This window comes from Mus caroli, unplaced genomic scaffold (assembly GCF_978045245.1).
Source record: "Mus caroli unplaced genomic scaffold, Mus_caroli_1 scaffold_9, whole genome shotgun sequence".
NCBI lineage: Eukaryota > Metazoa > Chordata > Mammalia > Rodentia > Muridae > Mus > Mus caroli.
The window spans coordinates 128,470,095-128,494,116 of NW_028227264.1; the positions used below are offsets into that span (position 1 = coordinate 128,470,095).

The 24,022-nt window shown below is 49.4% G+C and overlaps 2 protein-coding genes across 4 annotated transcripts; one reads left to right on the plus strand and one right to left on the minus strand.

Annotated features, from left to right (window-relative positions):
- Window positions 1–14,198: 14,198 nt before the first annotated feature.
- On the plus strand, window positions 14,199–16,996 carry Cd63 (CD63 molecule). Its single transcript, XM_021174390.3, has 8 exons — window positions 14,199–14,287; window positions 14,721–14,797; window positions 15,622–15,810; window positions 15,965–16,039; window positions 16,134–16,229; window positions 16,322–16,462; window positions 16,602–16,685; window positions 16,847–16,996. The coding sequence occupies exons 2-8, from the start codon at window positions 14,732–14,734 to the stop codon at window positions 16,910–16,912; spliced, it is 717 nt and encodes a 238-aa protein (XP_021030049.1). The 5' UTR covers window positions 14,199–14,287; window positions 14,721–14,731; the 3' UTR covers window positions 16,913–16,996.
- A 769-nt stretch (window positions 16,997–17,765) lies between these two features.
- Rdh5 (retinol dehydrogenase 5) lies at window positions 17,766–23,508 on the minus strand. 3 transcript variants are annotated; one of them, XM_021174659.3, is made up of 5 exons: window positions 23,369–23,508; window positions 22,468–22,793; window positions 22,082–22,340; window positions 18,313–18,476; window positions 17,766–18,120 (listed from the first exon to the last, which is right to left on the minus strand). In XM_021174659.3, the coding sequence occupies exons 2-5, from the start codon at window positions 22,775–22,777 to the stop codon at window positions 17,891–17,893; spliced, it is 963 nt and encodes a 320-aa protein (XP_021030318.1). In that variant the 5' UTR covers window positions 22,778–22,793; window positions 23,369–23,508; the 3' UTR covers window positions 17,766–17,890. The 3 variants fall into 3 exon arrangements, with proteins under 3 accessions (XP_021030318.1, XP_021030317.1, XP_021030319.1); XM_021174658.3 differs by having other exon boundaries at window positions 22,468–22,796; XM_021174660.3 differs by having other exon boundaries at window positions 17,766–18,114; window positions 22,468–22,796; window positions 23,369–23,507.
- Between the last annotated feature and the right edge of the window lie 514 nt (window positions 23,509–24,022).

The window sequence follows — 24,022 nt, forward strand, 5'->3', positions numbered from 1 at the left end:
TTCTCCTTAGACCCACTTCTCAGCTGGAGCTGGAGTTCAGGAGCTGAGTGTGATGCCCGAGCTTAATCCCTAGCATCCAACTTCCAGACTCCAAATCTCTTGGCCAAGTTTGTACTTTTACTAGGTCTCGGTGTATAGGAAATTTTTAGATACATCATTCAGGAATCCCCTTTCTTACTGTAGCTTCTCTAATAGATCTAGGATGTCTGTATGCCAAGTCCCAGCAACCTCCCTTTCTGGCTGTATGAACTTGAACAATGTGTGTGTGTGTGTGTGTGTGTGTGTGTGTGTGTGTGTGTGTGCATGCCAGAGTGGGGAGGGTTAGGAGAGTACACAAAAGGATCAGATAATTTTATGGAGTAAGTTCTCTCTTTCTACCATGTGCTGGGTCTTCAGGATCAAACACTCAGGTCATCTGGCGCGATGAGCCGTCTTGCCAGCCCAGCTTATTGAAGCCCCTTACACCTTAGAATCCACAGCTATTTTTGAAGCATGAGGATTAAAGGTCTGACACAGCACTCTAATGGTATCACTCAGCCTTCCGTCACCTCTTACTGTGCTTGCAACCTCACAGTGGGACACCCAACACAGCAGAACCCTTTTCACGAATGTATTTCTTAGCAGCCTTAACTAAAGGTTGAATGACCCTCAGTGAGTGAACCTAGGTGGGGTGGTGATGGTGGTGGTGGTGGTGGTGAAGAAAATTGTGTAATTTTGTCCACAAGGGGTTGTTATAGGCCAAATGCCAGGAAAGCACTCAACAATTTGCTCGACAGATTTCCACTCCCTGGCTTTATCGCTAGGACTAGTAATTCATTAAGTGGACAATACTGCCCTCTGGTGGAATAACATGAAACGTCAGACCAGTGGTTTTGATACTTGCCCTTCAGACTTTTCAAGTCAGGAGTACCTTTCCCCAACCTCGAACCTGAGTACCGTAGGCAAACGCTGTACAACATCTTCAGGCGAAGTTTTGAAATAGAGTAAGCTTTGTCTCTTCCTCAACCCCTCCTAGAGTCACTTCTTTCCTTGACTTCTCTCAGGTTTGGTCCCTTATGATTCTTCTAAGAGACGCATAAAGTAATTCCTAGCTTTCCGTCTGCCCCAGACCTAGTCGTGAGAAGGGGGCGCTAGTTGCTTTATAGGACAGGAGTTGGAAGAAAGCAGAACTTTAAGACTTTTGCTTGCTGGGGTGGTAGCGCAAGTCTGTAAGCCGAAATGTCGAGAGAGTGTGAGGCAGATCATTGCTATAAGTCAAAGACAGCCCGGGCTACCTAGAGAGACCCTGTCACCCGCCAACCAAACAGCCCACGCACCCACCCTTTGCTTATACCGGTATGTGCCAACCCTGGCTTGGATCCCAGCTCACTGCCCTGGTCTCCCTGGTAACTGCCTTCCAGCTAGGGGTGCCCCTCTCCTAGGTTACCAGAGCGACCTCCATACCCGCCTCCTTCCAGGTCCTGACTGGTTCATAGCAAATGTGGGTAAGGGTCTTGAGGCTGGTATTTAGGTTTGAAGGTTGTGAGCTGCGGGTGAAAAGGAAGCAAGTACCAAGGGGAGGGAGCCGGTAGAGGGATGGAAGTGCGTTCTCCGGTTTGCGGTCTGTTAACAGCCTTAGAAGCAAGAACTGCTCCTGAGGAGTCTGTTGCCAGTGTTCGAGGCCAAGGCTCAGGGGTGCTGTTACGGGGGTGGAGTGGGGGTGGGGTATGAGGAATACACTGCTTCCCTGATCTGCGGCACCCCTTCCTGCCGTGTACATTAGAGCTGGGCTTTTGGAGAAAGCTACTTTTCTCGCCTCCTTTGAGAGAATTTCCCCATTCTTCCCACACAAGTGCCTCCCAGACCTGACCCCGTTTAGCTTCTAAGATTAGGCGAGGTCAGGTTGCAGTGGTACACAGGATTCCCTAATCCTATCTCTATTTTCCCTCAAAAGCCTTATTTCTGGGGCTAATGGCTTTATTCTTCCGTACTTGGGGGCTTCCTTGGGGTGGGTGAGGAGGGATGAAATGGTTGAATTGTAGGAGCAGGGGGAGAGGACCTCCCTGGAGATTTACCTCCCTACTCTCTTCCCTTCTAGTATGTGCCTCTCTAGGGGTGTGGAGCAGCTTTTCCTGGCTGGGGTGGTGTGTTGGAGAAATGGACTCTTCCAAGTCTCCTGCCCACAAACCCTGCAGTCCCCAAGAGGACCTTACTGTGTAATTATTGCCCCTTCCTGTATCATGTTCTCCAAACCCTATACTTATCTTGCCTGGGTCCCTTGGCAGCCCCTCTAACTTCTTTAGCTTCTTCTCTACTATGAGAAGCTGGGGGCTGGGAGGAAGGATCCAAAGAGTTTGTGTTTGGGGCTGTAGTGGTGATCAAGAAGGTCTAGAACAATCTGAAGTCTGTAAGAATCATTAAGGCTCATTCATGGCTTTCTTTGCCTCCAGCTGCCCTCTCCCAAGAACCTTCTCTGAATTTCCAGTCAATTTTCCCTAACCTTCTTAAGGAAATTCAGCCCACCAGTTCTATCTACCCTTTTTAGCCTGGGGGTTTCCAGGTCTCCCCACCTGTTCTGTGTCTTTTTTACATACTGCTTCCTTCCCAGAGTCTTGAATTCCTAACTTCAGAGCCTTCCAGCAGGAGACATCATATTCCTGGAAAGGGGGTGGGGGTGGGAGTGGGGGGAGTGGGAAATGTGTGTGTGAGAGAGAGAGAGAGAGAGAGAGAGAGAGAGAGAGAGAGAGAGCGCTCAATGTTTACTCTTCCAGAGATGTCAAAATGCTGACAGATGGGCTGATCTGGGCACTGAGAAAGCAGGGGCTGAGCTGTTAGATGAGGGAAGCTGGTGAGAGGGAAACTGGAGGCAGAATTCCAAGAAAATCCAATCTCAGTGAGAAGTCAGGAGTACTTGACTGTAAAGATCAAAGTAGTGGCTCAGGAGAGAGAGAGAGAGAGAGAGAGAGAGAGAGAGAGAGAGAGAGAGAGAGAGAGAGAGAGTTTGTGTAAGGTACAAAAAGAGCCAGGACCAGGGAGTCTGCCTTGGCATTACCAACATTCCCTGCCCATTCCCACTCTGATACTTCTCCTCTTTGTTGGCTTTCTCACTGCAACACTACACCTATGCAAGGAACCTGACCAGTTTGAGTACAGCATTTAGTATGCCTCCTACAAAACCCTCATTCTTTGGCAACTACCTTAGAGTTGTTTGTTTTTGAAATAGGATCTCACTGTGTGGCCTTTGCTGGCCTAGAACTTGCTAGGTGGATAAGGCTTGAGCTCACAGACATCTCTTTATAATGATCTCCTGAGTACAGAGATTAAAGGTGTGTGCCGTCATGCTCAGCGCATCTGAGGTACTTTGACATTCTCTGCGCCCACCGCCCTGTGCTAGGCAGCCCCCAGGATCCCGGCCTTCTCCTCACCATACTGTAGTTTTGTCTGTGTCTGCGGGCTGCAAAAGTCTTTACTTTAAAAAAAAAAAAGATTTATTTGTTTTCATTTTGTGTTTCTAAGTATCTTTCCTGAAGGTATGTGTGCACTGCACGTGTGTCCAGAGAGGCAACCAGATCCCTTAGAATTAGAGCTCCAGTTGTAAGCCACCATGTGGATGCTGGGAACAGAACCATGGTCCTCTAGAAGAGCAGCAAGTGCTCTTGATAGCTGAACTACCTCTCCTGCCCTGCCTGTAAACATCTTAAAGGCAGGACCATATGGCCTAGGACTAGACTCACCCATGGGATGAGTTCTTTCTCTGCCCTGGCCTAGTGTCCTTGGCTTTCAGTCCCAGGGACTAGACATAAAAAAGTAACCAACAAGCCGGGCGTGGTGGCGCACGCCTTTAATCCCAGCACTCGGGAGACAGAGGCAGGCGGATTTCTGAGTTCGAGGCCAGCCTGGTCTACAAAGTGAGTTCCAGGACAGCCAGAGCTACACAGAGAAACCCTGTCTCGAAAAACCAAAAAAAAAAAAAAAAAAAAAAAAAAAGTAACCAACAAACACGTAGCTTTGCTTTTGTCTCATTGATTAAATGCTCACCTGTGCCCTGTCTCCGCAGAAAGATGAAGGTGCCCATCGAATGCGGAAAGGGTGTCAGATCCCTTGTAGATGGAGTGACAGTTGTGAGCCACCTGGTGTGAGACTGCACAAGGGTCCTCTGGGAGAGCAGTCAATTCTATCAACCAATGAGCCACCTTCCCAGCCCATCAGAGCAAAGTTGTTTTATTTTTAATTAATTAACTAATTAATTAATTAAATACAATTTTTTTTTTTGGATATGGGGTTTCTCTGTATAGCTCTGGCTGTTCTAGAACTCACTCTGTAGACCAGGCTGGCTTCAAACTCACAAAGATCCACCTACCTCAGCCCCTGGAGTATTTGGGATCAAAGGTGTGTGACACCACTGCTCAGCAAACACTTGGGAGGGAGGCAGAGAAAGGCAGATATCTATGAGTTTGAGGCCAGCCTGGTCTACATAGTGAGTTCTAAGACAGCCTGAGCTATATATTGAGACTCTGTCTTGAAAACAAAAACAAAACTGAACCCACCTCCCCAAAAAATCAATAATATGGCGAAGCCCTCAGACACTCTTTGTAGTTTATGATGAGCACTAAATTCGGATCCTCTTGTCTCAATTCTGGGATTACAGCCATGGGCCATCACGCCCAGTTTAAGCAGGGCCATGGGTTGAACTTAGGCCTTCATGCATGACTGGCAAGTCCTGAACTGGCTGAACCTCATTCCTGCCCCCTAACTTTGTTATTAGTGCTGGAGATTGAACATTGGGCCATGCATGCTGGATAAGCACTTCTCTGCTGAACTACACTGGAACCCTAAGCCTTACCATCTTAAGGGAGCAAAGCCAGCCGCCTGCATTCCTTTCATGATCCTCAAAACTGTGAGGGGAGAAGGGAAATTGTTCTCCTGCCACAGCCAGAGCAAGCAAAAGTTTGTTATACCACTTATGAGTTGGCAACCGTTCTCACATTGTGGCATCTCTCTTGGGGACAGATAGGATGGTCTTAAATGACAATCTTCACCTCTCTGAACCTTCCATTTCCTCACAGTGAGGACAATGGGGCTTGGGCAATGCGTCCTCTTTGGCAATACAGCCATCTAGACTTGCTAGTGAAACAGTGGGGCCAGTCACAGTTGGTTATCTCAGTGGCAGGAGAGCCTCCTCTATGTTTCCAGACTCTACCAACTGGCAGAGCAGAGCAGAACGATGCTCCCCATGTGGCTATGTTCCTCTAGGGATGCATTCAGCACTGGTGCAAGACCAGGTTTGTGCCAGACTGGCTGGGGAGCTTTGCTGGGAATGGTCGGTGAGTCCTTCTGCTGGCAGGACCTAGAGACCCACAGTCACACCTCTTTTTTTTTTTTTGTTTGTGTTTTTGTTTTTCAAGACTGGGTTTCTCTTTTCTCTATTTAGTCCTAGCTGTCCTGGAACTCACTCTGTAGACCAGGCTGGCCTCGAACTCAGAACTCTGCCTGCCTCTGCCTTCCAAGTGCTGGGATTAAAGGCGTGCACCACCGCTGGCCTGCCATGCACAGTCACACCTCTTTTCCCAACATTTTTTTGATCTAAGTGTGCAGTCTGGGAGCAACTCTCTTATTGTTCAAAGGTGGGGCTCAGCACAGCCTTGTGTATGAATGGAGAGCCTGATTCATGGCTATCATTCTTCCTACCCTCTGTAGAGGATAGCCTTAGGGTTGATATGCTTGCTCATTGTTTCCTCCCATAGAGCTTCCTTTTCTCCACCCTCCCTCTTACCTTTACTTCCTGTGCTGTGCTTCTGGCCTTGGAAGAAAACAGTGGAGCTGCAAAGAAGCCTGGCTTCACTTCATGTGAAGGCACAGGGGTCTCCTCCCAGTTCATCTTCCACTGCTGGCCCCCCTCTGCCTTGAAGTGTTGACTTTCCAAGTTATGATTGGTGCTATGGTGGTAAAGTACATAAATAAATTTTACCTTATTTATTTATTTATTTATTTATTTATTTATTTATTTATTTAGACAGGGTTTCTCTGTGTAGCCCTGGCTGTCCTGGAACTCTCTCTGTAGACCAGGCTGGGATTGAACTCACAATCTGTCTGCCTCTGCTGGGAGTAGAGGTGAGTGCCACCAAGCTTCCTGAGTACTGGGACTGAAGGTGTTCACTAACTACTACTGCCTGGCAAGAATGACTTTTTTTTTTTTTAAAGATTCATTTCTTTCTTTCTTTTTTTTTTTTTTTTTTTTGTTTTTGTTTTTCGAGACAGGGTTTCTCTGTGTAGCCTTGGCTGTCCTGGAACTCACTTTGTAGACCAGGCTGGCCTCGAACTCAGAAATCCGCCTGCCTCCCGAGTGCTGGGATTAAAGGAGTGCGCCACCATGCCGGGTGATTCATTTCTTTATTTTATGTATATGAATACACTGTAGCTGTACAGACATACCTTTATGTGGTTGCTGGGAATTGAACTCAGGACCTCTGCTCGCTCCGGCCCAAAGATTTATAATTATATGTAAGTACACTGTAGCTGTCTTCAGACACTCCAGAAGAGAGAGTCAGATCTCATTATGGATGGTTGTGAGCCACCATGTGGTTGCTGGGATTTGAACTCTGGACCTTCAGAAGAGCAGTCAGGTGCTCTTACCCACTGAGCCATCTCACCAGGCCCCCTGAGCCATCTCTTTAGCTCCAGTCTTCTGACATTTTCCATCTGCAAGCACACTTCCTCTTCCCTTGTCCCCAGCATGTCACAATGCCATCAGAATACCATCTTATTGTGTAGGAGTTTTACTCAGTAGTCTGACCACTCTCTTCTTCCCCTCCAGTTCTCTGCCTCCCTGGCTTTCTCCTGTTTCCCCAACCTCTGTCACTACTGTGCCTCTGCTGCAGCCCTGGCCCTCCCTTCCTTTGGCATTCCCCTGGGATGTGGTAACTCTCTCATCTGCATGCCAGCTCTCCTCCTGCTCATTCAGTTATGTCCATTTCCTCTCTTACTCCTGCACCCCAGGACACAGTGCAGGAGACCACACCACCTGAACTGACCTCTCCAAACTGCTTAGGACTTGTGGCTCTTGATGGTCTGTAAGCTTCACTTTTCCCTTCCCTTTCTTTTTTCTTTTCTTTCTTTTTTTTTTTTTTTTTTTTTTGGTTTTCCAAGACAGGGCTTCTCTGTGTAGCCCTGGCTGTTCTGGAACTCACTTTGTAGACCAGGCTGGCCTCAAACTCAGAAATCTGCCTGCCTCTGCCTCCCAAGTGCTGGGATTAAAGGCGTGCACCACTAGGCCCCGCTTCCCTTCCCTTTCTTGTTTTCTTTTACAGGTCTCCAGTGAATGGGTAAAAAGCCCGGGCTTTAGTTTCACATCTCTGATTCTTTTTTTTTTTTTTAAATACTTATTTATTTTATGTATAATGAGTACACCGTAGCTGTGTTAAGACACACCAGAAGAGGGCATCAGATTCCATTACAGATGGTTGTAAGCCACCATGTGGTTGCTGGGAACTGAACTCAGGACTTCTGGAAGTGCAGTCAGTGCTCTTAGCCGCTGAGCCATCTCTGCAGCTCCCACATCTCTGATTCTTTTGTAGGGTGTATGCACTGCCTGGCTGTCTTGTGCTTCCTTCCTACCTTGGGTGCCTGTCTCCTTTCTTGGGTGATGCTTCTATCCTCTCTCTTGTGAATGATCTGGGCTTACATTCGAAGACAGGCAGGGTGTGGCAGTCTCCTTTAGTCCCAGCACTCAAGAGGCAGAGTCATTGAGGCTAGTGTGGTCTACATAGTGAGTTCCAGGACAGCCAGAGCTACATAGAGATACCTTGTCTAAGTCAAAAAAAAAAAAAAAAAAAAAGTAATCGAACAAAAAATTCTAAGACTGTCCTAACTGGCTCTGGGAATGTTACTCTACAGTGTCAAGCCAGTTTCCTTATCTGTAAGACAGAAAAGAGGCCAGCAGGTGAGGGCATTTGCCTCTAGGCCTGAAGTCTTTTGATCCGGAAGGAGACTCCTGAAGTCAGTTGTCCTCTGACCTCCACCCACAGAATATAAATAAAACAGGAATGATAATCTTGACCTCACGGGAGGAGGAGTAACCCTCGGTGAACTGAGGAAGGATCTCCTGTGTAGCCTCTTTACCCACTACTTCTGTTTCCTTTTCTTTTGTTGTGTGCATATGGGTGTGGAAAAGCACCAAGCACTTTACTGACCAAGCTGTCTCTCCAGCCCACACCTATATGTTTTCCAAACACAAAGGCTGCCAGAGGCTCTGGTTTTTTTTTTTTTTTCTCTCCTTGAATTAACTAATTAAATCATAATTATCAGGGTTGATATGTTATCCAGGCTGGCTCTCAGGTGATTCTGGACTCAGGTGATTCTCCTGCCTTGGCCTTCTGAGTAGCATGGCCATACCTCCATATCTTTAAGTTCTGGTAGGGTGTAGCCTCCTGGACGAATGCCAGTTGTGAGCTTCCTAGGTTAGGTGACTATTTCCTTTCCCGGGTGATGCCTCCCTCCTCTCGTCTCAGTGTCTTCCAGGTGTCTGGATGTTTAGTCACTTAGTGCTTCACCTTCTCAGAGGCTCCCAGCACCTACTTTCCTTCCTTCCTTCCTTCCTTCCTTCCTTCCTTCCTTCCTTCCTTCCTTCCTTCCTTCCTTCCTGCCTGCCTGCCTGCCTGCCTGCCTGCCTGCCTGCCTGCCTGCCTGCCTGCCTGCCTGCCTGCCTGCCTGCCTTCCTTCCTTCCTTCCTTCCTTCCTTCCTTCCTTCCTTCCTTCCTTCCTTCCTTCCTTCTCACCATCTCAGCTTGTGGAAAAGTGTCGTCTTCTAGACCTCACCATTCTGCTTCTAACCATCTTTTGCTTCATTTATTGTTTAGAAGAATTCCAGACACATTACAGGCATGACATGCCCTTCAGTACTCCCTAGTGTGCATCTTTAAAGAACGTGCATAATTTTCCTGCCTTAACTCAGAAATCCGCCTGCCTCTGCCTCCCAAGTGCTGGGATTAAAGGCGTGCGCCACCACCACCCGGCTTCCTGCCTTATCTTACCACTAGCAAAGCCAGCAAACTTTATTTTACTTTGTTGTTGTTGTTGTTGCATTGGTAGAGATAGAATCCAGGACTGCACATAATAAACAAATGTTCTACCACTGAGATCACCCCCTTCAAGCCTAATAAACCGTTGTCAAGTCTAATTCTCCCTCCCTATCCCTGAAGACAAGAATTTGCCCTTGGCCAAAGGTTGCCTTGGGGAAAACCGTCCACCTCTGAGGAATCCACTCCCTCCCTGAACTCCTGTGGCTCTCCAGGAGTTTCTGCCCTTCAGTTCGGATAGAATATGGATCTACCTTCTGGCAGGGGACCTCTTTTTCTCTCCTTGCTATCTGGCATCTGGTGACAACATAGTAAGAAAAGTCATGAGGCTGGGCAGTCGTGGCGCACGCCTTTAATCTCAGCACTCGGGAGGCAGAGGCAGGCGGATTTCTGAGTTCGAGGCCAGCCTGCTCTACAGAGTGAGTTCCAGGACAGCCAGGGCTACACAGAGAAACCCTGTCTTGAAAAAAACAAACAAACCAAAACAACCCCAAACAAAAAACAAACAAACAAACAAAACAAAACAAAAAACAACCCAAACAAACAAACAAACAAACAAACAAGAAAAGGAAAGTCATGAATACTCTTTGGCATCTTGACTTCTCACCCATATCCTGCCAGGTCCAGGATGTGCCTAGAGTATTCCGCTGGGAGGACATAATTCAGGAAACTGCTTCTTAGCTTAGGTGATTGCCTGATCTTTGCATTTTCTTCTATAGAAGATTTACATCGCGTGGGAAGTGAAGTGAGTGTGTAAGGGACAGATGAGGTGCTGAATAATGTGTATTATTGACATGAGCACACCCATGGCTTTTTGTTGTTGTTGTTTTCCTTGAAACAGGGACTCTATGTAGCCCTTGTTGATTTGGAATTCACTCCGTAGACCAGGCTGGCCTGGAACTCAGAGCTCTACCTGCCTCTGCCTCCTGTTGCTGGGATTAAAGGTGTGCACAACTATCTCCTGGATTTATCACAATGTTGGGACTAGTGGCTTATTTAACATACCAAATGGACCTGGGCTCCACATTCTCCCGCTCTCCCTCAGTCTCTCCCTATTACAGGCTGGGATGCCCGGCCCTCTATGTGAAACTTTCCAACCCAGGGGCTGGGCTTCCTCTCACCCATCTGTGTGTGTGTGTGTGTGTGTGTCCCTTTCCCCTCTGTCTGTCTCCTCTGCTTCTCTCTCTCTGTCTCTCTTTCTCTCTGTGTGTGCTTGAGTTCTCTTTCTCTTCCCCTTCCCTTTTGTCTCCCCCAAGAGCTACCCCCACAAACCTGCTTTCATACTTTAATTTGGCTTGAATTGGCTCATTTCGTTGGCAGAGGGTAACCTATCACATGACATTTCCATACATGAATAATTACCCTGTTTTCCCTTTCCCCATTCATCCCCTGCTTTCTTTTCCCTCCCACATCTCTAATAATAATTCTCCATTTACTTTCATGTCCTTTTAAAAAGCCGTTCCAGAGTCCACATGTGAGAGAAAACACGTGATGTCTGTCTTTGTGACCACGGCGACCTCTGGTTCCGTTTGTTTTCAAGCATGCTACCTCTCTCTGGATGTATGGTGTTTGTCTATGTGTGTGAGGTTAGAGAAGGAAGTTAGGTGGCCAGCTTTATCATCTTCTATCTTGTTCCCTTGAGACTGAACTTGGAGCTAGGCTGATGGCCAGCAAGTTCCAGTGATCCCCTTGTCTCAGTTCTGAGATGCTTGTGGAGCTACACTTGATTTTTTTTTTAAATGTAATTTTATTTGTTTATTTATTTTATTTTGTTTTTGTATTTTGGAATATTTATTTATTATTTGTTTATGTATTTGAATTACTTTTATTCTTTTACAACCCTCCCATCCCCTTCCTGTTTTCACCCCCACAGTTGCTCATCCCCTTCCTTCTTCCCCCGTCTCCAAAAGGATGTCCCCACCACCACCATAATTTTATTTTTTTGCTTATTCACTTTGCATCCTGCTTGCTGGTCACCCCTGTCCACACAGTCTTTGCCCTTCCCTCTCCCCTTCTCCTCTGAGTGGTGGAGCCCCCCCCATATCCTGCCACCCACACACCTGATTTTTTTTTTTATGTGGGTGCTTGGATCAGAACTCAGGTCCTTATGTTTGTGCAAGTGCTCTTACCTACTGAGTGATCTTTCCAACCCTTAGGATACATAATTTTAAGAATATGTATATGTGTGTGTGTATTTTGCCTGCATGTATATATGTGTACTATATATATATATATATATATATATATATATATATATATATGTCTGATATATGCCCAAGAAGGCAAGAAAATGGCATCATATCCACTGGAACTGGAGTTACAGAGGTCATAGGCCACCATGTGTATGCTGGGAATTGAAGTCAGGTACTCTGTAAGAGCAAGTGGTCTAAACAACTCAGCCATCTATCTCCCCAGCCCTTTCTCCTCCTCTTCCCCCTCTTCCTCCTTCCCCTCTTCCTCCTTCCCCTCTTCCTCCTTTTTTTCTTCCTCCTCTTTCTCCTCTTCTTCCTCCTTTCTCCTCTTCCTCCTCTTCTTTCTCCTCTTCCTCCTCTTTCTTTTTCTTCCTCTTCCTCTTTCTTTTCTTTTTCCTCCTCTTCCTTCTTTTCCTCTTCTTCCTCCTCTTCCTCTTCCTCCTCTTTCTTTTTCCTCCTCTTCCTTCTCCTTTTCCTCTTTCTCCTTTTTCTCTTCCTCTTCCTCCTTTTTGAGACAGGGTCCCAGCATGTGGCCCAAGCTGGCCTGTAAGTCATGATTGCTCTACTTCAGCCTGAGTATGGAAATATTAAGTGCTATCATGCCAAGGTTCTTCATTTATCTGGTACTGATTTATTATTCGATTATTTACTCATATTTGGAGACAAGGACTAATTCCTTAGACCGGCCTCAAACTCCTTAGGTAGCCAAGGATGATCTTGAATTCTTTTTTTTTTTTTTTTTTTCCTCTTTATAGCTCTGGCTGTCCTGGAGCTCACTTTGTAGACCAGGGTGGCCTTGAACTCAGAAATCCGCCTGCCTCTGCCTCCCTAGTGCTGGGATTAAAGGCGTGCGCCACCACGCCCGGCTTTTGATCTTGAATTCTTGAGACTTACGCCTCTACCTCGTAAGTTCTGGAATAATAAATAAGCACATACCACAACCATGCCTAGTTCATGAAGTGCTAAGAATACAAGCCTGCGCTGTCTGCATACTAAGCAAGCACTTTACCAACTGAACTACGTCCTCAGCTCAGGTTTATTCTTGTTTTTTTGTTTTTTTTGTTTTTTTTTTTTGAGATGGGGTCTCAAGTCGTAGCTCATTCTGGCCTTGAAGTTTGAATGACCAAGGGATCCTCCCGTTTCAGTCTCCCAAATGCTATACCACTGATTTTGTTTTTTGGTTGGATTGAGACAAGGTGGTGTTGTGTAGCCCAGGATGGCCTGTAACCTTCAGCCATCCTGCCTTCACCTCCATAGTGCTGGGAACGACTGGCCTCACCATCATGCCTAGACTTCTTTGTAGCCTGGGAACTGAGCCTGAGTTCGTGACAGATGCTCTACCATAGATTTGCGTGCATTTCTATTCGCCATTTTGAACTATAGTCTCACTAGCACTGGGTATACAGCTTAGCTGGTAGAGTGCTTGCCTAGTAGGCACAAAATCCTGGGTCTGGTGCCAGAAATGCATAAACGAGATGCACTTGTGCACACCGGTGGTGCCAGCATTTGTGGAGACAGGATGACCTGCAGTTATCCTCAGCTACATATGGAGTTCCAGGCCAGCCTGGGCTACATAAGACCCTGATTCCAAAGAGATAGGTGTGTGTGTGTGGTGTCTCACTAAACTGTCCAGAGTGGCTTTGAATTTTTGATCCTCTTGTGCCAGGTGTGGTGTCATGAACTTTTAGTCTCTGGAGGCTGAGGCAGGCAGATCTCTGAATTTGAGGCCAGCCTGGTGTACAGATAGAGTTCCAGGGCAGCCAGGGCTACACAGAGAAACCCTGTTGAGAGGAGAGAGAGAGAGAGAGAGAGAGAGAGAGAGAGAGAGAGAGAGAGAGAGAGAGAGAGAGAGAGAGAGAGGAGAGAGAGAGAGAGAGAGAGAGAGAGAGAGAGAGAGAGAGAGAGAGAGAGAGAATATGAAAGTGCTGGGATTACATCTGTGTGCCACCAGCTGGCCTTTGTTTTAATTGCTTCTTTGTATACAGTCCCTTCCCTTCAGATTCAGTAAGCAACTCAAGGCAGAAGGAGCTGCGGAGAAAAGGACAAAGTTCAGGTTAGGAGCGTAAGGCCGGTCGGTCCTATCTGAGCTTTTTACAACAGTTCCTTCTGTGAACCACCAGCGGCACACGGGAGAAAGGTATTTCTAGCTCTCGCCTTTACCTGGTTTTGCCATCTCTGATGAAAAGAGGAATAAGACCGGAAGTCCATGCTATTGCCTCGCCGGCCTTAGTGTCCTTTCTCACATCTCCATTAACCACTGGCTAATCCAGGAGCAAGGGAGCTCTAAGGCTTTGTTAATCTTTTCCCAGGACGGCCCAGGCTCTGACGTGTTATAATTGACGCATGGAAACGGGGTTCTAGACAAGGGCTTCCTCCAAGGGTTTTCTCAGCTCAGGAGTTCTAGAAAATGGAGAAGTTGGGGCCATAAAACCCTAGTCCAGAATGTTGGGAGACTTCTAGGACGGGAAGCTAGGGGCTTTCTGGAAGTGTTTATTCTGACTTCACCCAGTGCCACTCAACCCACACCTTCTGCGGGTGGCTCGGGAATGGGGCGGGGGGCAGGGCCTTGAACAAGGACGGAGAGGGAGCTGCGTGGTGGGTTCTCGGTGGGTTGAGGTCTGCAGATGACCGTTTTGATACTTTGGCTCAGTTCTGTCTTTGGGCAACTCTGGGCCGCCGTGCGTCCTCTGGGCTCTGACTCGCCTACTCCTGAACCAGAGAGAACCAGACGGCGCCTGGGTTGCAGAGGGCTCCAGGAACCCTGAGGTCCGGCTCCTGGCTCGAGCCTTCCGGGCAGCGGCCACGTGGCCTTGTCCTGGCGGGGGGCTCACCTCCCCCTGCTAGCCTGGTGACTCAGGCCGCAGCTGTTCCCGCGTCACATGAGAGAGGGAAGGAGGGAGGGAGGAAGGCGGCCACCCTGCGGGGGAGGGGGGCAGCCGGAGCCGGGGCGGGGCCGTGCAGCAGGCGGGGCGCGGGCAGGGGGCACGGGAGACGGCGGCTGAGCCGCGGCAGGAGAGTACTGAGAAGCGTCGGGGAGCGCAGGTGAGGCCCGGGCTGACGTGGGCCCGGGGACCCGGGGGACGCCCGTGGGGGCAACTTTGCCTCGAAGTTCGCGGGGCGCCATCCGCGCCGCACCCGAGGGGAGGCTCGCGCCCGGGGGCTGGCGAGGGTCCCGGGTCGCGGCCTGTCGGGATCGGGATTCGGCGCTGTGCAGCGGCGGGCGGAGATCTACCTGGAGTCCGGCCGCGCCCTCCGTGCGTCCCGGGATCCCGAGGCCCCGCTGCGTGGCGCGCCCCAGTCCGGCCGGGGAGCGGGGAGGGCTGGGAGACGTGGATCTGACCGCGGGTTTCTGGGTGGGAGGGCAGCGATGGGGGCCGCGCAGGGAAGGCTGCGAAGGCCGGCGGGGAGCTGCGGATGTGGCGGCCCCTCGGCCTGCTCTACCTGCTCTAATCCTTGGCGTTCTCCGCGGCCCCAGGCCCAACAGCCATGGCGGTGGAAGGAGGAATGAAGTGTGTCAAGTTTTTGCTCTACGTTCTCCTGCTGGCCTTCTGCGTGAGTAGTGCGGGGAGAGCGTCGGGGCGTCCGGGCGGGGTGCGGCGCGCGGGGAGGGTGGGGGAGTCTTGGGGCGGGAGCCGTGAAGGGTGATGGACCCAGAGATGAAGGCAGCTGGAGGCCAGATGTGGAAAGAAAGCCCGGGGAAAAGGGCCAAAGGCAGAACGTGTCCGCGCTACCCCCCCTTCCCCATCCCCCACGCGCGGCTTTCCGGGACCTCTGAAGAAAGTTTGGACCGAGAATTGACATCCTAGACAGGGAGCATCCCCAACCAACCCCCTCCTGGTCCTTCCTGTCTGGTGACCCAACCATTGGTGATACGGGGTGGTGGGGCAACCTGCCAACGGTCTGATGGTATCGCCAAGGGGCTGCCTCCACTCCTCACACTGTTGATTCCTCTCCATTCTCTTAGCCCTCTCATTTACTTGGGGGAAGGAAAGGCTCTGCCGTCCTTCATTTGCTCCTCCCTGTGTGTTCTGAAAGGGGCCACTCTTACCCCCTCCTCCTCCCTGGCCTAGCTGTCCCTAGGACCTGAGTCACTGGAGTGAGGGGGTAGTTCTGGGAGAGACTCTAGCTGGGAGTCCACAGATAGTAACGCATATCCTGTGCTGAAGCGCTGTTTAAAGGCAGGCATGACACCTCCCGGTTCCCTTCTCCTTGTGTGCCTTAAACAACTTCCCAGCCTTCATTGTGGGGCAAGGATGGGCAGACCTTGTCTACAGCCAGTGTTTCCTGGAGGTGTAGGAATCTGTCTTCTGGGTGGGGGGTCGGGTGTGAGGGCTACTGGACTGAGGATCTGACCTAACCCTCGCCTTTTCCCTCAGGCCTGTGCAGTGGGATTGATCGCCATTGGTGTAGCAGTTCAGGTTGTCTTGAAGCAGGCCATTACCCATGAGACTACTGCTGGCTCGCTGTTGCCTGTGGTCATCATTGCAGTGGGTGCCTTCCTCTTCCTGGTGGCCTTTGTGGGCTGCTGTGGGGCCTGCAAGGAGAACTACTGTCTCATGATTACAGTGAGTGGGGTGTGGGAGCTCTTGGGGGCTACCGGAAGGCTTTTCTGTGGTGAAGGTGGGTGGATGGAGAACACCAGGAAAGTCTCAGTAATTGACTGGGTCAGAGCAAGCCCTTTAAATCCAGACTTCAAACCCAACTCCTGTCCTCCCACAGTTTGCCATCTTCCTGTCTCTTATCATGCTTGTGGAGGTGGCTGTGGCCATTGCTGGCTATGTGTTTAGAGACCAGGTAAGCAGGGAACTGGGGGGGACCCATCTCAGGTTGCTCTGGGAATCTGGGGCCTGAAGTCTGTTCTCTACAACACCCACTTCTCTGCTCTTAGGTGAAGTCAGAGTTTAATAAAAGCTTCCAGCAGCAGATGCAGAATTACCTTAAAGACAACAAAACAGCCACTATTTTGGACAAATTGCAGAAAGAAGTGAGTGGGATGGCCGGGAAGAGGGTTAGCCGGGATAGAAGATTCTCAGCTCTGAATTAAAGTGGAGGTTTCCCTCCCATCCCTCTTTCTAGAATAACTGCTGTGGAGCTTCTAACTACACAGACTGGGAAAACATCCCAGGCATGGCCAAGGACAGAGTCCCCGATTCTTGCTGCATCAACATAACTGTGGGCTGTGGGAATGATTTCAAGGAATCCACTATCCATACCCAGGTAGGGAGAAGGAGACAGGAGATGCTTACGGAATCAGAGTTGGGGGATGAGATCTGGGGATAGGGGTTGGGAGAAAGGGACAGGAGGAGGGAGGTAGAAGTTTCTGTTGGTATTCATGCCTGCCTCCTCTTCCCTTCAGGGCTGCGTGGAGACTATAGCAATATGGCTAAGGAAGAATATACTGCTGGTGGCTGCAGCGGCCCTGGGCATTGCTTTTGTGGAGGTGAAGAATGCTGTGGGTTAGGCGGGGGTGTGGGGGGGAGTCTGAATCAGCCCAGGCACCTGGGGAGCAAGAGGCACCAGCCTGGGAACAGTGGCTGTTGGATGGGTTTGGGGAAGCTTGCCCTGCCTCCTCTCCACCCTCATTTCCATCTTTCCTTTCAGGTCTTGGGAATTATCTTCTCCTGCTGTCTGGTGAAGAGTATTCGAAGTGGCTATGAAGTAATGTAGGGGTGGGGGGCGTTTGGTCTTTTCATGGAGTGGATTCTCCAGGTTTTTTCAATTAAACGGATTATTTTTTCAGACCTAAAAAAAGGAGATGGTCTCAGTTTATCTTAGAGTGATGGATGGCCCCTTCCTTTTCCTTTTCCCTGTCCCTGCCCTGAAAATAGGCAGGCATATTTAGGGGCATTTGGGGAAAGGTGTATTTTCTTGAGGGTGTTGGTTAGGCTGGCAGTGGAAGAGGTGGGGAATCCAGAGGAGGTTGTAGCTGAGTACTCTCCTCTGCCCATGGTTTTGTGCTGCCTGCTTAGCCTTCAAACATTGTTGCCGCAGCATCCTTGAGGCCGTCTCCTGCATAAGTCAAAGGGAGTTTCCACAGAGGTCCTACGCAGTAGAGCCTGGACATGTCTATTTTGGACAACTTTTTGGCTTTCTGATGCTTTGAGGGCCAGCAAACTCCTCCCTCAACCCTCAAGGAGAATGTTTAAGAATGTTGCCGCCAGTGTGGCAGTGTCCCTGAGTTTAAGTATTTCCTTCTTTCACGGAAGCCACCCAATTTGGCTATGATCACTTTTCATCACTTTCCCTTCTATCCCCAGGAAAACTAGACAATGCTGTGCCAGGCGCCAACAAGGAATTCTCATTTCTCTGCTGAGAAAAGCGCCCTCTGGTGGCCATCTCTCCATTTGCCGCACCAAAAAGCATCTGTAGGTGCGAGGTAGCTCCTTACACCACCCAGTGTACAATAGAAGTTTCGCAGGCACTAAAGAGGCAAGAGAGTTTGCTCTCTGGGCAGCTTAGGGATTTTAGATACTTAGATCTTGTCAGGCTCCCACAGGTACCTTCATTTCTGTACACCTGCTTTTTGATTTAAAGCAATACATATTTATTGAGAGCCTAATTGGTATCAGAAACCAGGCAGCACTGGGTAGACACAGAAATAGATGCCTTGCCTTTCAAAGTCAGCCTCTTGCTGTAAAGCTGGAATCAGGACACTGACTGGGCGGGCCGGGGAAGGATCCAGGTGAGCACAGCATCCACCACCTTGGCTGGAAGGTAGGAGGCAGGCAGCCAGAGCAGCTTGGCATCCCAGCCTGGGCTGTAGCGTGTTCGAGGGTGGCGAGCAGTCAGGGCATGCTCCAGGCAGCTGGTCACCTTCGTTAGGTCTGGGTCACAGATTAGGTTCATGATGCGGCGCTGCACTCGAAGATCTGTAGCTTGGAAGATGCTGTAGTTAGCATGCACGGTCTCACTGTCGCTCCTCCAACCCGTGCTAGATCCTTGGGCTGGTTGTCAGGTTCAGGAAGTGACAATACCCCATCTGCCTGCCCTTTTCTTCCCTATGAGGTCTGACCTTTCTGGCCTTCTCTTTTTCCCACCATGCTCCCAATATGGGCCCAGCTACTCACAAGTCTCGAGGAAGGCTTCCCCATAGCGGGCCTGTGTAGCTGGAGGTAGCCGGGTCCAACAAGCCTTCAGGGTGCTCTCCAGACTCTTCAGGTTGGTCACAGGGGTTCGAAAGAAGCCAGGCTCCACAATGGAGACTTGTACTCCGAACGGAGCCATGTCCCGCCTGGAGGGTGGGCAGAGAGGTTCCTGTGTCTTAACTCAGGTTTCCAGGAGTGTGGAATCTAAGATGGAAAGGTGTCACAGGTAGGGGACATGTGTCCTGACAGGAAAGGCTATTGCTGGTTGGCCTTGGATGGGAACACAGGAGTTTTTTTGTTTTTACTTCCTGGCGGTGAAGATAAAACCCAGGGCCTGTGTGTGGTAGGTAAGCAACTGAACCACATCAATATCAGCTCCCAGCCCAGGGCGAGGTATCCTTGGGCATGTTTTCCTTGCATTTTCTTTTTAAAGAAGATTTGTTGGTTATTTATATGTGTATGGCTGTATGAGTTCCCATGTACCATGTGTGCAGGAGCCATCATTGGTCAGAAGTCATTACTGGAGTTAAAGGCTATTGTGAGCCACCTTGTAGGTGTTGGAAACTAAACCTGGGCCCTCTGCAAGAGCAGTTATCATTTATCCTGAGTCATCTCTCTGGACCCTTGTTTTTGTTTTTTTTGAGACAGGGTCTCATGTAGCCCAGGCTAGCTCTGAGCTAAGTAGCCAAGGATAACCTTGAACTCTTGGTAACCTTGAACTCTTCTGTCTCTACCTCCCATGTGTTGAGATAACATGTGTGTATCATCATGTTAGTCTCCTGTTTCTCTCTCTTCTCCCTGAGACAGGGTTTCTCTGCATAGCCCTGGCTGTCCTGGAATTCACTTTGTAGACCAAGCTGGCCTCAAACTCAAGAGACCTGTCTTCCTCTACCTCCCAGGTGCTGGGATTAAAGGCGTGTGCCACCATGCTTGGTTTCTCTATTTTGAAATTTTATTTTGTGAGACAGGGTTTCACTATGTAGTTGAGGCTAATCTTGAAATTCTCTTTTACTTAGAAAAATTGTATTTGCTTTATGTATGTGTGTGTGTGTGTGTGTGCCACTGGCTGTGTGTAGATGTCAGAGGTAACTTGGTTCTTTCCTACCAAGAATGTCCACCAAATTCAGGGTGTCAGGCTTACAAGCAAGTGCTCTTAAGTGCTTAGCCATTTTGTTGGTTCTCATGTAGCTATGTAGTAGAAGCTGGCCTTGAAGGGGGTAAAATACAGGTGTGTGACCACCACGCTTGGAGTGTATGCGTGAGACAATATCTTGTTGCTTGGAGTGTGTGAACGTGCACGTGTCTGTGTATGAGACAAGATCTTGTTATGTAGCCTAGGCTGGCCTCAACCCCCTGCTTCAGCTTCTGTAGTTTTGGGATTGCCGGTGGGTATCTCTCCTGTGTATTCTATTTTGTGATCTAGACTAGTGGCTAGTAAGCTTTTTGGGATGGTGGTGCATGGGATCAAGCCTGAGAACCTCATGCTGCTAAAGTAGCCCAGATTAACTTAGAACTCAGCATCCTTCTCCCTTACTTCTTCAGAAGGATTCCTGTAAATGTGTACAAGTGTGAGCGGGGTATGCGCATGTGCATGAAGGCCACAAGAGGGCATCTCATTGCTTGTGATAATGAGGGGTCCTCATTATTACACTGTGAGAAGTCTCCCTATCTACCCTGTCCCCTACTTTTTCTTTTCAAAAGATTTATTTTATGTGTGTAAGTACACTGTAGCTGTCTTCAGACACACCAGAAGGCATCAGACCCCATTACAGATGGTTGTGAGCCACCATGTGGTTGCCGGGATTTGAACTCAGGACTACTGGAAGAGCAGTTAACTGCTGAGCCACCTCTCCAGCTCCTACTTTTTTTTTTTTTTTTTTTTTTTTTGAGACAGTGTTTCTCTGTATATGGCTGTCCTGGAACTCACTTTGTAGACCAGGTTGGCCTCGAACTCAGAAATCTGCCTGCCTCTGCCTCCCAAGTGCTGGGATTAAAGACATGTGCCACCACACCTGGCTCCTACTTTTTTTTAATAGTAAATTTTGAGGTACTACAGGCCAGACAAAATGAATGTTTTTATTTTGAGATGGGGTTTCACCATGTAACCCCTGACTGGACCAGAATTTGCTATGAAACCAGATTTGCCTGGAACTCACAGAACTACTCCTGCCTCTGCCCCAAGTGCTGGGATTAAAGGTGTGTGCTACAATGCCTGGCAAAATTAATGTGCTTTTTTTTGTTATTGCTTTTGTGTTTTTGAGATAGGGTTTCTCTGTGTAACAGCTTTGGCTGTCCTGGAACTCACCATGTAGGCCAGGCTGGCCTTGAACTCATAGAGATCTGCCTGCCTCTGCCTCCAGAGTACTGTGATTAAAGGTCTGCGAATGTATTAATAAAACCATTTACATATGTTAGGAAACATTATTAGCCTGAGGGCAGCTGAGCCCATCTGGTTGGTAACTGCAGTTTGCCAGTTCTTGATCTAGAGTCCCATTCTATATCCCAGGAAACAAAAAACTGAGTGGAGTACTAGGAGTAAGGGATCTAGATTGGTATCAGCTGGTAGGTGACTTGGTGGGTGAAGTGGGTGTACATTCCACTGGCTGGGCTGGCTTGTGTAGAGATCCAAGTGTAAAGCTATGTCGCATGATTGTGAGTGGGAGACAGAGAGAGGGAAGGGGCCAAAGGAGACACTGAGACTATCTGTCTAGTAAGGTGATGAAGGCGAACTTCCTCACTAGCTGGGCTCTACTGGACTCACCTGGGCTTCTGCCCCAAATTCAGACTCTATGCTCCCACCATCCTCTTCAGCTCCTTTCTGTTCTCACCAGCTTTGAATATCACAGTTTAAAGTGTTATGCAAGCCCTCAGTGGAGGCATATGTCTGTGATCCCAGCACTCGGATAGTGAGTTTGAGGCCAGTCTAGGCTACATAGTGACCCCGTGTCTTATAAACCAGAAAAATGAGGGGCAGACCTGACCTGGGGGCATGTCTCAATGCTCCTCTTAAGTAGTCCTATAGTAGTATCATTTATATAGAATGGTTGAGAAAATGAGAAATAATTAGTTTTTCTACTATAAATGGTGATATGCAGGTCTGGCGAGGTGATTCCTAGAAGAAGGCCTCTTGCCATCAACCCATAACCTCAGGAGGGAACAGACTCCTGTAAGTTTACTTCAGCATGTATGCCACGGTACCCATGCATCCATAACAAACATGGATGTGTGGATGTGTAAATACCTGTCCAGGCTTTCCCTAACATCTAAGCACTGCTGGGTGCTTGCACACAGCTCACTTCACTCTGAACCCCCATAAGGCAAGTTTCACTTTGATTTAACAGATGTGGAAGAAAAACAAACAACAAAACCAAAACACCAGAGAAGTAACTAGTCGGGTGTGTGGTGGCTCAATCGGCTGAGGTAGGAGGATTGCTGAGTACTCCATCCAGGGCAGCCTGGACTACAGAGTGTAACGCAGGATGGTGTCTGAGTTCCAGGCCAGTCGGCGTGACATAGTGAGACTTGCCTCAGAAACTATACACATGCATGTGCGCACACGCTCAGGTAAATTAGGGACACAGAGTTTGTGATAAAGCTTGGGGTTTCACCTACAGCCCCGTGTCTGCTCTTCCATGCCCCCTGTGTTGTTCCACTCCTGTCTTCCAACCTGTGTCAGCAACTGATGTGTCTGTCTGAGTATGGATCCCTGCCCCTCTCCAGGCTAGGTAGACCAGGAGCTGTGCACCCTCACCTCAGGCTGTCAGAGAAGGCCTCCAGGCCAAACTTGGAGACACAGTAGCCCCCACCATTGGCTGCTATGCGGCCCAAGACACTGGTGATGTTGACCACCCGACCCCTGGCCTGCTGTAGCAGGGGCAGCAGGGCAAGGGTGACCCCGATGGGCCCCAGTGTGTTCACACTCAGCACTCTCTGGAAATCATCCTGTGTTAGCCATGGTGTGGGCCCGATGATACCAGCTACGCCAGCGTTATTCACCAGACCAAAAAGCCCTGTGGGAAGATGACAGAGATGGGGAGGGCGTTTGGGGACAAATTGAACCCTGTTCTTCTCTCACAGCCTCGGTGAGTCCTGGGACTGCTGTACAGATCAGGTTTCTGGGGGCTCCACTACACGTACCAGTTTCTCCAACACGTGTCTTCACCCATTTGGCAACTTGCTGGACATTCTGGGGATCAGTGATATCCAGCAGTGTTGTGTGGAGGCGGGAGGAGGCCATCTGCTGCAGGTCTTCTGCCCCAGAGGGGGTCAGGCAGCCGGCCAGGACTTGGAAGCCCTTCTGGTCAAGTTGCAGTGCCAGAAGGCGCCCAAAGCCAGAGTCACAGCCAGTGATGAAGATGAAAGCATCGCTGGCCGGCAGGCTCTGCCGGTCTCTGAGCAACCACAGCACTGCCCACAGCAAGGCACCCAGAAGCAGAGGCAGCCACATGATGGGATGAGATGCCCTGCTGAGGGCAGCCCAGGCCGGGCAGGAAAACTTGTCATTTCCTCTACCCCTTTAGCCTTGGCCCCTAACATTTACTTAGCTGGAAATGTCTGGTCTAAGCAGATGAACCGAGAGACTATATGCTTGGCAGAGGATTGGCAAGCTATGGCTTATTGTGTGAAACAGATGTGGGCAAGCACTTTCTTTGTAGCTAATGAAATAAACCCGAGCTGGTCCTGTGGGCAGACCTATTCCTGCGTGAGAGCAGAGGGGCCTGAATTACCATTCTCCTACGAAACCAGGAACATCAAAACTCTCTAAATGTATCCTTGTCTTGCTTTTGGAACCAAGAACCCTCCATTTCCATCCTGGTAGCCTCAAAATTACTGTGTGAGGCGGGACATCTTCAATCTATCTTGGAACCTGTTTTTTCATTTAGTAAACTGGGCTACAACACCCACCAGACCCATCTCCGTGTTGTGGAGATCAAGGGGATGGCATGTGAAGGCAATTTTTGAAGCCTAAAGGCCGAACCACCACTATATGCCATCCTTAGCCAGTCTTTTTTATAGCATCCCCATTCCCACCACTTACCTCTGGGGAAAGCTGGCAGGCAACACAATTTGTTAAGCTGCAGCTTTTTCGTCCGCTTGAGAGACTTTGCTCCTAGACTTCCCAGGCTCCCACACTACCTACAGCTAAGGCCAAAGTCTGGAGTGGGCGGACTCTCGCTGTGGACCAGGAGTATTAAGCGGCTCTATGTTTGCAGGAGGAGGGCAGCGATGAGGAGGAGGAGCTGAGAGGCTGAGGCCTGCCTGGCAGAAGTTAGGTTTTGGCTGAGGGCGGCCCCACCCCCACCCCCAGGCTGCCTTTCTCAGCCTGGGCTCCTGACCATCTATGCCATTGTCTCCTAGGAGGTGGGAACTACGAGGGATGGCAGCTGCCCCTCTCTGTGGGTGTCCCTGGATCTGTCGGTTTTTTTTTTTTCTTCCTTCTCAGCCCTAGAGTGCCCCCCAAGAATTAATCTCCAGCCTGGCCCAGCCTCATGACACTGCTTAGCTCAGCCTGGAAGAGCACATGAGCGAGGCCAAGAGCCAAAGCTGAGGACTCACTAGTTCTGCTTCTGCTCCCTGCCTTAATTCTGCTCTGCGGGAAACTGAAATCTGGAAGTAGAAAGTTTCAAGCAGAGGCCATTCACCGCTGGGCAGGCCTGGGGGATCTTACTTTCTGCTCACCCAAAGGTATCTG

What these genes read in the sequence shown, in the direction of transcription:
- Rdh5 (XM_021174659.3), bottom strand. Translation starts at nt 22,777, where the DNA reads ATGTGGCTGCCTCTGCTTCTGGGTGCCTTGCTGTGGGCAGTGCTGTGG. An exon ending in GACACGTGTTGGAGAAACTG is followed by an intron (nt 22,341 to 22,467) that starts GTACGTGTAGTG and finishes ATCTTCCCACAG; the next exon opens with GGCTTTTTGGTCTGGTGAAT. An exon ending in GGAAGCCTTCCTCGAGACTT is followed by an intron (nt 18,121 to 18,312) that starts GTGAGTAGCTGG and finishes GCATCTTCCAAG; the next exon opens with CTACAGATCTTCGAGTGCAG.
- Cd63 (XM_021174390.3), top strand. Translation starts at nt 14,732, where the DNA reads ATGGCGGTGGAAGGAGGAATGAAGTGTGTCAAGTTTTTGCTCTACGTT. An exon ending in ACTACTGTCTCATGATTACA is followed by an intron (nt 15,811 to 15,964) that starts GTGAGTGGGGTG and finishes GTCCTCCCACAG; the next exon opens with TTTGCCATCTTCCTGTCTCT. An exon ending in GCTATGTGTTTAGAGACCAG is followed by an intron (nt 16,040 to 16,133) that starts GTAAGCAGGGAA and finishes CTCTGCTCTTAG; the next exon opens with GTGAAGTCAGAGTTTAATAA.